The 12,825-nt window shown below is 43.4% G+C and overlaps 5 protein-coding genes across 5 annotated transcripts; 1 reads left to right on the forward strand and 4 right to left on the reverse strand.

The window, feature by feature from the left end:
* Positions 1-1,145: 1,145 nt before the first annotated feature.
* On the reverse strand, positions 1,146-2,433 carry FOMMEDRAFT_111878 (uncharacterized protein). Its single transcript, XM_007269039.1, has 2 exons — positions 2,163-2,433; positions 1,146-2,052 (listed from the first exon to the last, which is right to left on the reverse strand). Exons 1-2 carry the CDS (start codon positions 2,422-2,424, stop codon positions 1,316-1,318), a joined length of 999 nt encoding a protein of 332 aa, XP_007269101.1. The 5' UTR covers positions 2,425-2,433; the 3' UTR covers positions 1,146-1,315.
* A 263-nt stretch (positions 2,434-2,696) lies between these two features.
* Positions 2,697-3,420, reverse strand: FOMMEDRAFT_126990 (fungal hydrophobin). The gene is made up of 4 exons (XM_007269040.1): positions 3,226-3,420; positions 3,047-3,132; positions 2,916-2,992; positions 2,697-2,853 (listed from the first exon to the last, which is right to left on the reverse strand). The coding sequence occupies exons 1-4, from the start codon at positions 3,355-3,357 to the stop codon at positions 2,798-2,800; spliced, it is 351 nt and encodes a 116-aa protein (XP_007269102.1). The 5' UTR covers positions 3,358-3,420; the 3' UTR covers positions 2,697-2,797.
* A 2,852-nt stretch (positions 3,421-6,272) lies between these two features.
* On the forward strand, positions 6,273-6,787 carry FOMMEDRAFT_159003 (fungal hydrophobin; the record flags this gene model as incomplete). Its single annotated transcript, XM_007269041.1, has 4 exons — positions 6,273-6,392; positions 6,459-6,547; positions 6,596-6,672; positions 6,732-6,787. 4 exons carry the CDS (start codon positions 6,273-6,275, stop codon positions 6,785-6,787), a joined length of 342 nt encoding a protein of 113 aa, XP_007269103.1.
* Positions 6,788-9,102: 2,315 nt separating this feature from the next.
* On the reverse strand, positions 9,103-9,859 carry FOMMEDRAFT_159005 (uncharacterized protein; the record flags this gene model as incomplete). The annotated part of the gene is made up of 3 exons (XM_007269042.1): positions 9,103-9,464; positions 9,520-9,622; positions 9,683-9,859. The coding sequence occupies 3 exons, from the start codon at positions 9,857-9,859 to the stop codon at positions 9,103-9,105; spliced, it is 642 nt and encodes a 213-aa protein (XP_007269104.1).
* Positions 9,860-10,297: 438 nt separating this feature from the next.
* Positions 10,298-12,092, reverse strand: FOMMEDRAFT_30408 (kinase-like protein; the record flags this gene model as incomplete). Its single annotated transcript, XM_007269043.1, has 9 exons — positions 10,298-10,519; positions 10,587-10,663; positions 10,728-10,837; positions 10,967-11,080; positions 11,143-11,262; positions 11,321-11,390; positions 11,436-11,505; positions 11,646-11,819; positions 11,913-12,092. 9 exons carry the CDS (start codon positions 12,090-12,092, stop codon positions 10,298-10,300), a joined length of 1,137 nt encoding a protein of 378 aa, XP_007269105.1.
* Positions 12,093-12,825: the final 733 nt, after the last annotated feature.

Genomic DNA, 12,825 nt, shown 5'->3' on the forward strand with positions numbered 1-12,825 from the left:
ACACTCGCTACACGCCATCGCGGTTCATCCATCTCCTCAATCCAGTTACCCACTCACACTGACAATGCTCACGCCCACACTCTTAGCCAATCAATCTCACAAACTGTCTCACCCCTAATTGTTGTAGATATAATGTATTTATATAATGTTTCAATATAATTATAAACTGTTATTTCAATAACAAACGGATGTAAGGAAAAATGACTATTGGAAAGATACTAAAACAATTTAAGAGCTTTATAAACAATTATAATATTTGCCATACTCAACAAGGGTGATTTAACCTTGTAATTTTAGAGATCCATTGTAATACATTTTATATATTGTCAAGGAGAATAACTCTTATTTATGTTTACAAAATACACAAACCTTCCAGACTTTATAATGTCTTGTATCACTTTCTCAGAAACCGAGATCCGTTCTAAGTGTTTTTACTTTTTTTACTTTTTTCACTTATTTTATACCATTATAAGGTAATACAAGAATTTAGACTTTTTCCCAATGACCAGAGGTCAAAAAAATAAGCTCAAGTATACAGAAACCAGAGTTCACTGAACAACAAACCCCAGTAATCAGGGCCAAGTGTTAATGAGATATCTGGCATAGAGGGAGCGTAGATAGATAAACAATGCTGTGAAGGACCGAGGGGGGGGGCTAAGTTATCTTTCGACAAGTTGTCGGACTCTTAAATGCTGCACGAGGTGGCGCATGGTGGCTCAATTTGAAACCCGGTCATCAGATGGCATCTGTCAAAAGTGGACTCTGCCACTGTGAGATTCCAGTTGACACCAAATCAATACTCATTCGTAAAGCCATAACTGTGTTCCAAACAAAGGAAAATAGAAGCTATAAAGATTTTCTGCGCTTTATACCCAATTAATGGTTTGTTTAGGTCGATTTCCTTTTGCATCTGAGAATATCCATTCACACGAACGTAACAAAGGTATAATAAGGAGGAGTATGATGTCTCTTTTGATGGACAAATTGGTAATGCCATTTAGAACAGGTGTAGGTGATGCAGTGATTTGGGGATGTGGTGTAAAGGACTAAATAACATCAAGATATGTCAGATCGGAGTCCTTAAGTTATTGCGCTTATGCCTACTGAGCGTTTACGTCGCACCAAGAATACGAAGGTTCAATGCTGGGATCAAACGCTGATACATTGATTGAGAAATCCATCCACTATAGAAGAAATAAAGCGTCAAAGCATTAAACAAAACACACTAATCAAGATGCTACGAAAGAAAGAGATAGCTCAACGCCACAGTTTCACCAGGGTGATCCATTATAGGGTACTGAGTCATCATGGATACTCAATGCCTCTTCACGCATCGCCCAGACTGATGCCAGAAAAGTGACTCTGGATCTTCCCCCTTATTACCCCAGACGCGCATCTCAGCCCATCCTCCTTCCTTCTCATCTATTGGTTCCCAAAATCTCACTCCGTCCTTCTCTGTCCATAGTCCATATCCGCTTTTCATCCTTTCATCTACAGATCCATTGGTTTTAGCACCAGAAGTAAATTCGCCTTCGTCAAATCCTGCTTCCCAAACAGCCCGTACACTGTCTACGCCAATAGTGCACCCGTCAAAGACGGAACGCCAAACAGGTGAAAGGAAATCCTGTGCACGAGCAATCGCTGGTATTGATGATCGCACATGCTCGTAAAAGAGTAGTTGGCCACCTGGACGAAGTATACGCGTTTGGAGGCCACGGATCGTATCGGCCGGAGGAGTTGATGAACGAACAGGCCATGAGGAAGTCGGACAAGGCGGCAATGAGCAAAACGTGAGAATCGACACAAGTGAATCGACAACTCTCCCATCCTTTCCGTCCCTCCTCCATTTCAGAGCCCATTCTTGAAGCACATGCTCAATCTTCTCTACTTCCTCTGCTCCGGATGGTATTAGCAGGAACGTGCCGTCCTCTTCTTTAAATCCCGACTCGGAAGCCTTATTCCGGAGTCGCTCATGCATGAGTTCATTCGGCTCGAGGGCGACGTATGCGGTTACACGATATTTGTCAAGGTACTTCGCAAGGTGGCCATGGGCTTTAGTTGATGCGCATATATGCACCGAAATCAAGATCAAAGCCATGTACAATTTGTTAAGGGATTAAATTGGTATAGGCAGGAAATTGCGAAGGCAAAGCCAAACATACCAGCTCCAATCTCGAATATTACACCGGTTGCCCACGGAAGAATAAGGTCTTCTTTTTCTTGACGAGAATTTTGATCAATCCCGTCTCCGAAAGGCTCCCACACCTTAGCCATGAATGTCTGCGACAGCTGGCGGGGATTGAATATCAGAGAAGGTTTATTCCAGATAGCCTTCAGCGTCGGCAAGCCAGCAATACTCAAGCAGTAAAACACGTCTGAGAACACACCGCGAAGTAACCTGATCCATGTCGCGAATGGTGGCATGGTGGTGATACAGATGCAGGCCAATGGCGCCTGGCGGCCTGACTGTTACTGAAATATCATTATTAATCCCACGTGATGCCTCTCGTAATGAAACGCGACGTGACATTATAGACACACACCGCGTCACATTATCAAGTAACGCAACTAGAGAAATAGAGTATGTATATAAGTATTGACTACGAAGGCGGCCGACAATGGAATAATTGTGCAACGTGTACCAAATTCTGCAGGAAAAGATCGTGCTGGAACAGACGAAAAGTGGAAATAATTTGGGGGTATCAAACGAATAGGCGAAGGATATCAAGTTGTACTAAAATGAATGGACGCGTTCAAGTATAAAGTTATAAACGCATGTTTTGAAGATAGTAGGCGATCAGAGGCCGGCGTTTATCGGGGAGCAGTTGATACCGAGAGGAATGAGGCCCGAACCTACAATGGAGAGAATGGGGTGAGTCCCAAACCATAAGCACCATAAACGAGAAGACACTTGCTATTGTTGTTATCGCAGCATGCGGTCTGCGTTGAACAGGTTCCCGATGTCCCGAGTCCAGGGACATTCACCGGATTACTGTTAAAGATCAGAGTTATTCCGTATTCCGCTGTGGAAGTGAATCTTGCGCACCAGTTCACTCCGATCGGAACGTTAAGTCCCTGAAGGTTGACGGGGATTAGGCCACCGAGCGAACTATCTCCAGTGGAACCGGCGGGCTGTAAGTTAAGTGACAGCATTATTCACGAATATAGGCACAATATACAATGAAGAGTCAGAACTAGTAAAGTGAATAGTAAAGTAGCACTCACGGCGATTGAGTCGCAGCACTGCATAGAGCCAGACGAACACTTGCTCCCGCCTTCAGTTCGAGCACGAATAAGAGGGTGGGCAAACACTGCGGTAGAAGCAGACAGGATAAAGGCAGCCTTTAACGCAAACATTTTGTATGTAGCGAATGGGACGAGAAAACGAAAGTCGAATATAACTCGGAGAATAGATGCGAGTGGCAAAAGCGAGCCCGGTTGATGTGGGTGGAGCGGTTGAGGAAGTTTAAATATGCGTTGGAAGCGGAGCTCGAAAATCGTTCAGAAATTGCGTGAGTTATGTGCCATAACATATCATGTATGTGTCGACAGATGAACGCAAAAGGAAATAATGCGACCTCGATATCCCAAGTTCAGCGTCAGGCGGAATTGCAACGGTCACAGTTTAGTAACAAAGAAACATCTGATCATAGCTTCGAAATCACGGTGCTTTGGGCTCCGGAAAGACACAAGAGTAAAATCATGTAGGCTGATACGAGCAGGACAGGCGGCGCGGTGAAGATAATTGGCTGGAATGTATACGCAGGATGACAGTACGCAGAATGTAAACCCAGAGGTCGCTCAACAACAAGAATTCGTTGAATTCATTTCAGGCTCCGATCAAAACTGGATGATCAGCATCGTCCCACGCTGCTTCACTCTTTTCACCTTCCGCCTGGAATCCGCCATCTTCTGTCTGTCAAACTTTCGTGCATTGCCGCGGCCGTCAATCCTCCTGTCCATCAACGATGCCTGAAAACAATTGGTTCATTACGTACCGAATCAAAAATCAAAGATCACTGCGAATTGCATTTGCAATTCAATTCTATTAGTGAAGATTCGCGTCTGTCCGTCATCGCCTATTTGCTTCCCCCTCACGTCTACTTTCTTGAATGCCAAAACGTCAAACAAACCGTCGGGCCCTTTTGACCTTAAATATTTGAAATGGACGCTGTAGGGCTGGTCTCATCGACGACTCTTGTCCTTCTCTTGGCTCCTGCTTTGGTATCCGCAACCCCTCGGCATGAACATGTGCTCATTTGTTGTTGAGATTCTGCGACGCGAAGAGAACCGTTCCGTCAACCCCAAACATTCGCTCAAGATCAATCCCAGCTCACATCCATGTGGGTTTAATACACACTCTATTCCATGTGAATTGATCCTGCTGTGTAAATAACAATTTCAGCAGTGGTCCTTCTGCATTCGAGAGAAATCTGGGAGTGGAGCATGACGTCTATTCTGAGACCGGCAGGAAGCTAGAAAAATGAATCTTAATCATATGCAAGTGTAGACGACCTTTGGTCACGTTCGACACGTTGTGGTCGAAGGAAGTCGAGAATAGGGATACGTTTACTCTCTTTCAGAAAAGTACGACGAACAGTGTCGGGCCCTTGAATGAGCCGACGACAGGTGAACAATCACTGTCGACGGAATGTGATCTGCAATTTTCAAGGTCAGGAGCCAAGGGGTGAGGATGCATCTACTGCACATGTTCGAAGGCGATGTTTCGGTCTGTTGCAATGGATGGACGGACTTTATGTCCTTGAGAGCTTCTACTAATCGAGGTGGTGCGTTTCTCCTCTAGTACTTCGGCATATTCAAGGCAGAAGAACCTGATATCAATCTTCTTCATCTTTCAAATTCGGGCTCAAGCGACCGAAGGTAAACTGGGGACAGTGCTTAACGTCAATGGTGGAATATGGAATGCAGACTGCAAACTGTCCATCTGTCTCGGTGACATGCGCTATTTATGTGACGATGCGGCTTTCGCTACGGCAAATGTGCAGGTCTTCTTACGCTTAGCCTGATGACGATACCCTGACGAGCTGGATGACGACAGGTATCGCTGTAAAGATGAAGAGAATTTGATGGTCGCATCTCCCGTACATACTGGACAGAATCGAGTCCAACTTGGCGTCTTCTCTGATTCCTTCCGCAACGACATTATGTAAAGGGTATTTGTCCTTAGGTTTCAAAGCTAGTACACGTTCCGCGCGCTCAAGTGTAATGACTTTCTCTCTAACTTCGGATGTGATCTGACATGTTTCATTTTGCCTGCCGAACTCAGAGTCGATCGGATAATACAAGCGCTAACGCATTGAATGTCTGGCATTGATCTCATCCCTTCCGCGGCCGCTCCCAAAATAAGTAGACGAGAAGACAAATAAATCGAGGACTGTGAAATGGTAGCGTTCGAGCACCATCCGGATATTTCCGAATTGATCTTTCCAATTGATACGTCTCTTCCATGCTGACCGATTTTCTGTTGTAGAGGCGCTTCGATTAAGTATGAAGACGTGACTGACTCTATGATGCAGCCTTGATGATCTATAGCCTCGGCCTGTTTTGGACTGTCTATTTCCTTAGACTGGATTGCAAGTAGTCGTTTTGACTCGCCGTCATGAAGATCTGCCACCGTCGACATCTGTAACAGACAGAGATCTTTGACATCTACAAGGCTGCGTGGCGTTGATAGGCATCCACATCATATTTCGGGGCGGCTCATGCTCATCGTATCCATCACTCGATGAAGTGCAAAACAAACCCATCCCAATGATGATCTCGTCTAATGGCACTTTTCGATTATTATGATACCTCCTTGGTTCAAGTTTTGGTGGTGTTCTCGCGAATACACTCTTGCGGCCCTTCCTTCTTACTTTTCACGGGCCTACACGACCGTTCACCGGAGATTTAGACTAGCATCCACTCGCCTCCGAATATTTCTGTCGACACGGACGCCTCTCTGACGTTGACGTCGATCTCAACTATTTCTACCACAAGTAAACCCAACCTAATTTAGATGAGGACTGGTAATTTCCTCTTTCGTGCAGGTACCCTATAGCAAACCATCATTGGAAAAAACCATTTTATCAGAATATTTATTTCGAGCTCCGCAACCTCAATCGTATATAAACTCGATACTCTCGGCCATCTCTCAGTCATTCTCCCTCATCGGAAGAAGTAAAAATCTTCAGTCGTTCTTTACCAGACTCTCGTCTTCATCTTCGCCTTCATCCTTGTCGGTCGTTCAACAAGTCACCTACTTGATAAAAATGTTCGCATTCAAAGTTGCCACTGTCCTTGCGGTCGCCGCCTTTGTCTCTGCTGTCCCCACGCCGGGCGGAGGTTCTTCGTGCTCGACCGGAAAGCTTCAATGCTGTGACAGCATCGCGGTCAGTAGCAATGCTCTGTTTGATTGTTAATTGATAGCTAACGAGACGTCTTTATGTTCACCGTAGCCTAACGGAGGGAAAGATGACGCCGCGCTAGGTGGATTACTTGGCCTTGACGTACTCCAAGGCCTCAACGTCCCCATTGGTATCAATTGGTTCGTACAATCAATATGAAAACCATACGTATTCTTACACCTTTTCAGTAACCCGCTCAGTGTTGTTGGTGTTGGGAGTGCTGGAACTTGCAGCACTCAAGCCGCATGCTGCAATGGAGTTACCAGTACGTGTACTTACGCTGTTTAAACTCACGTTTACTGATAACAATAATCTCTCTCTCAGACTCAGGCCTCGTTCCGATTGGTCTTGACTGCAGCCCTGTCAATGTTGGCCTTTAAATGCCAACCTTCATGTACTGATGGTACATTTCGAGCCTATCTGAACATTTATTTCGGACATTTTCCCTTCTTTGCCTCGCGATGCTCTCGAGACAACGTACCATTTTTGACTCAAACATCTCCCCCTCACCTTCGCGACTCTTTCGTGTGATACTTGTAGTTGAAGTTAGTTACTATAGTTGCTGCTTGTTCATCAGAAAATTATTAACTACTACCGACACAAATACATGCAGTTGTTCGCACCGCAATATATGAATTTGGGGACTTCGGCTGGATGTGGATCATAACGTGGAAGTAGGAGATCAATCCGAAATTGAGAGGAAGAATATGGCCGACGTGTAAGTTCACGCATACATAAATAAAAGTTGCAGGGAAGAAAACAACAGCGTGCTGTTAGCCTTATTGTGCAACAAAGCATTATAGTCTCATATTCACAAGTTTGCAATGTTTATGTTGTCTGGTGCAGACATGAAACGGGAATGAATGCAGTTATAGAATTTATTTCATCCTCCCATATGTACTGGCAGCTGGAATTATGATATTACTATTATTAGTGCAGAATCAACACATGGATTCGCATGGGGTGCTAAGAGGGAGATGTCTGTACGCCGTCAACGCTTTAAGTTTTGAAAGTAAAATAAAAATGAGTTATGACAGACAGCAATTGTGATGCCTGTCATCGATCGAACAATGGGTATAATTCTTCCATTTGTCGGATTTCTTTTGTCCATGCCCTTAGCTGGCACAACTCAAAGTAACTGAAGCTGACCTTACAGGTTGTAAGCCAGATTAATTGCCACAAGACTGTGATACGTGCGGCACAATCAGCCATTGGGTAAGAATAGGGACTGTTGTATTTTCTGTTCTTGCAATAGATATGTACAGGATACAATCATGAAGCGTTGATACTGTTCTTTATATTTTTACTACTTGAATACTATCTCAAAATCTGTTTCCAAAAGGGCATCTATCTTCTTGTTGAACCTCTTAATCTTCCTTTCTAGTCCTCATTCAAATTTCACTTTGCATATAGACCTAAGTATATCTCTGGCATTATAAAGCGCTTCAGTCTCCGAACCAGACTTGATGGAGCTGTGCACGGTGCCCTGTTGATCTGCAACTGTTAGGAATGCGTTCAGCATATTGGCTGAACATGTTCCATAAAACTGCAACTTCATTTATTGTATTGTAAGACATCCAATTTCTGTAGTGATATGTGAGATCAGATGCATACCATTGACTGCACATTTTTCGTCAACAGATCGGTTCAATGTCTCAAGGACTTCCACGGCTTGGAGTCAAGCATACTCTTTTCGCATTTGTTGCATATTTCATAGGCAAAAACTCCCACCTCTTGTCCCCAACCTGCACCATTATCCCTACCCAACCCAACTATTAAAACATTACAGACAAGGAAATTGCTATGAAAATACCTGTGAGTAAAAAAACATGGACTGTATATTACCTTACGTGCCTTCATACAGAGTTGCTTTAGCACTGTACAATGTTCATTGATTTCTCTGTCTCTGCCTATGACGCTGACAGTACATGCTTTCGTCTGGTTCTCTCTCAAAATCATGGCCTGATGAAGAGGCCTCCTTGTGGTCACACTTTGCAACTCGCGAGAGAGTTGGGGGACGAGGGCTATTACGGCTAGGAGCAGCCATCTATAGACTTGCAGGCCTTGAACCCGAATGACTCGAGAGACTGTTTCGCCGATGTAGCACGACGGCACACACTGATCAGTGATCAGAATACTGGAATGTGTTAGGATCCTAGTAGGCCGAGAGTTATTTGATCTTCCCGATTTCTTCTGGTAGACCGAAAAGCCCGATCTCCGCTTCTGCCAGTCAGTTCACTATACTTGAACGAGAACAAGCATGTGCTAGCAGTGTTCTAAAACAGTAGCGAGTCATGAATTGCAAAATCAAACTTTGGCTATGTTACATTTCAAATGAAAACACGTTATTTATTTAAAACGCACGGTTGAATTCTGTCAACGAGAAAGCATAGGTGACTAAGATGCTTGAAGATGGCGAGAAGAACGACTTGTCCGGTTAATTGCATCAACACGTCTTCACGTGCTGCACTGGCCAATCGGTGCGTTAACGAATGCCAGCGTTGCTAAAGAATCTTAGTTGACGTGTTGCTCGTTGCTCGCAGCATGAGTCGACCTGCGGTCTTCCAATTCCCTGTAAAAGGTTCGTCCGCATTGACCCATTGACAGGCACTTTTTCATATCGCGTCATAATGGGCGAGCAAGTTGATGTGTCGTCCAACCTATACCCAGAAGTGCCTTCGCCGTGATGATAATATCATTTGTCTACATCCATGTTTTGATCTTCTTGGACCTCAGATGCTTGTTTTAATCGGAATTCAAGAAATCTGCTTCCTTCAGAAACACTGAAGTCACGTTCGATCGTAGGGCTCGCATCGGTGACCTCGGTCATCTCTACGCATTGTGGAATAGAAGTGCTCGGACCTTCGTTGTTTTGAGCTTCTTTTGCATCTGTCGCCGAGATGTATGGAAGTGAGAAAGCATATTTCTTTTTGCGAGGCGTCTGCTGAGATGTAGGTTCAGCGGATTTCGGCTTCAACTCGACCTCTCTGAACACTATCCGACGATCGGTGCTTGTAAAGTATTGGATGTCGCTTTGTGATGGCAGTTCAGATTCGTCTATCATAAATGAAGAGTTGGTAGGTTTGGGAGGCAATGAAAAACAGACTCGCACCTGTAGCGTCCTTGAATATGAGCTCCGTTCCAATAAGTGTTCGATGATATCCCCTCATGATGGTTCCAGAAATCTGCAATAACGGATTCGGAGTGTCCAGACCCTGCGCAAGGACGACTAGTCAGGACGTTCACGACGGATGCCATTCCAGATTTTCACATACGATGAGACGATACGCTGCACTGTTTGGCACGAGTGTCTGATCGACACTTCCGAGGTCAAGTGTGACATAGCACTCTTCCAGTTCGTCATCGTAATCTTCATCCGGTCCGAATCCTTCCACTTGTTTGTAGCCGGGAAACAAGCCTTGTCCTTTCGAGGTCTCCAATGATGCGGACATGCTTTGAGTCTACACCGGGAACCGCCCGCGCCACTCGTCCGCGTTTGTGGTTATATCACGTAATCGATAATGTTCAAGCTATATGCCAACAATTCTTATTTCTAAATAATGAATCTCAAACCCCACCGACTCCAAATTCGGTTCACCAGAATAGTACTTAGGGTGTACTTGGGAACTGCAAAATAAAATTTTCTGATTGATCGCATCTTGATAACCAGCACGACAATGTACTATCCTTTCCAGGACCTTTTGATTATGTGGGACTCAGGAGTCAGTATATCGTAGGGGATTCAAACCGAGGCTAATTCCTCCCTTCTGTCTAAGGCTCTATGATCTAAGTCCATATGCTAATATGCCACTATTAAGCAAAGGCACATCCAATTAAGCAATTCTTTGACCAACAAACAATAGTTGCAGAACATGTATCTAGCATAAATACTACTTAGTACCTCTATGCTTATGACCTCCTTTTCCATTATCTTTGGAACTCATAGCTTGTACCTTTCTAGGATCAGTTGAAGTTGCTGTGCCTTTAGCTTTCTCCTGCAAAGCTTCTGAAGCTTTCTGCTGTACAGAAGACAAACCTTTGCTCCATAGTTGTTTTGACCTAATAGGGATTTCCACATTATTACCCGTGTCCCTCCTGTATTCACGAAGCCACTGGAGAAATAATAGGTAAAATTTTTAGGTACATTGGTGTTAATGAGGCACATAGATTATAACATACAGGGTGGCTTAGTGCCTTATGTGCAGACATTCTTTTGTCAGGATCCACCTCTAAGCATTTCCGAACAAAGTTTTTAGCTAGTGTCAAGCCAAGATTAGTCCATGTCTATAATCACTCGTTCTATAACTATTCATTAGTTACCATCTTCAGAGCAGAATTTCCAGAGATTTGAAGTAATGAATATCCCATCTACCATTTCATTTGTCATTACTATCTCAAAATCCTCTGCATTGCCATTGCTTTGCTTGGACCTGAGAATTCGATTGTAGCCAATAGCTTCGTATGCATTATACTTAGTCAAAAGTTCATTTACAATACTCCTGCAGATATATTCAGCTTGAGTATACTTTCTTGAATAGTAAAAATGTAAGTTTTCGCACCCTACCGACCACATATCAACTTTGGTCGTGTACTCTCCTTTGGACTGTTCTGGAGCTAAATATCCAATCGTTCCACATAACTTATGTGCTTTGCGCCTTTCATTTCTTCTCGCACTAGAAAGTATTATGTCAGTAAGATTGGGGTCAGAACTTTGTGGTAATGGCTTGTTGCTCACTTGCCAAAGTCACCCACAACAAGTCCTTCTTTCATTTTCGCACTTGATGAAGATGAGGAAGATGAAGAGTCAGATGAACGTGAGGAAGTACTGTAGGTTCTAAACAGAAGATTGCCTGGTCTAGTTGGAGATATTAGACACTAGAATTTAATACCAACAGAGACCCAGAAGAACCTACTTAAGGTCTCTGTGTAAGGTGTAATTTGTATCGAAGTGAGCCACTGCATTTAGGAGCTGCCTAATCACATCTAATTAGATATTTCTCAAGACTGTTTGAAAATTCAAGTGAATACCATGTATAATGCTTTGCGACTCTCTCTGTAAAAGGTCCTTCTGACTTAATGCGCTTCTCGAGGTCGCCACCTTTAGCAAATTCACAAACAATTACCCACAAGTAATCGTTATAAAAAACACCATAGCATTTGAGCTTTTATAATAAGAACCAGAAACCAATGTTATGTCACTATCAAATATAGAAGACAATTACTGGAAGCTGAACGCACCACATTAGGATGGCTAAGCTCCCTCATGATTCGAGCTTCACTTCTCACCCACTCTTCATCTTCTTGGGCTAATTGTTTAGAGTATTTGTCTTGAGACTCGGGTTTTCTAGTTATTTTAGCAGCATATTTTACTTCTTCTCCGTTTTCGTTGACAATGTCTGGCCTTGTAACTTCCTATCATGATTGATTCCGTCAGCTGAAGTAACATTATAATGCTGGGTGAATAGCCCAAGATTGTGTATCAGGGTTGAGAAACTATTCACATACCCATACAAGGCCAAAAGCCCCGTTTCCCAATCTTCTATGTGGTATCAGGGAGGGAATGGGTTCGCTCCATCTACTATGAAGCTTTGGTGCATTGTTGGATTTTAGTCTGAAAGGCATGAGATTAGTCAATGGTGGTGGGCTATCTAGTGGATAGCAATGTCTCTGCGCGTTTGAAGACATATTGGGAGGGATAAGCACTGCTAGAGTCAAGCTCTGATATCATGTGGATATTGTGCATAAGTACTTATAATTTTGCAGTCTTAATCCAGGTGCTTACGAGAAGGGTAGAGGGGTTCAAACCAACATTATAGAGCAGACAATTAATCATTAGAATGGCAAACATACTTGGGTACCCATTTCGATTGGACCATCTGAAGTGTCAGCAAAGGGCAAAGTGTTAAACCTATCAAAGTAATATCACGTGACGGAACAGAAGGAGAAGGATCACTACTACGTACTGTTTGCAGACAGACACAGCAATGTAAGGAGTGGTCCTCAGTAGACTTACAAGAATACACGCATGCAACAGAACCATGTAAATGAAATCAATCGAAAAGGCAATGCAATCAGAAAGGGAAAGCAAGAAGTAATCATTCTCAAAATCAACCCAAAGTAAATCTTATTAAGAAACCACAGCACCTGGTCGCTAGGCAACTGGGCCACCGAACCGAAATTGGTACTTGTACCATCACCATCTTGCTTAGGAGTATTGCAAACCAGAGCACTGACCATTTGTGTCCGCAACCAGTAAAACCTTGCAATGTTACTGCCTTTTTCATAAGTATTGTCACACTTGATGATTCATCATTTTTTGTTACAAAAGTAAACAAAACAAAAAATAGCTATTTCTCACTCAATTCTGCACAGAATTCAGTGATTATTTGATGTAAATTCTATTAGTTTTTTAAATATG

Source organism: Fomitiporia mediterranea (genome assembly GCF_000271605.1).
Source record: "Fomitiporia mediterranea MF3/22 unplaced genomic scaffold FOMMEscaffold_9, whole genome shotgun sequence".
In the NCBI taxonomy this organism is placed as follows: domain Eukaryota; kingdom Fungi; phylum Basidiomycota; class Agaricomycetes; order Hymenochaetales; family Hymenochaetaceae; genus Fomitiporia; species Fomitiporia mediterranea.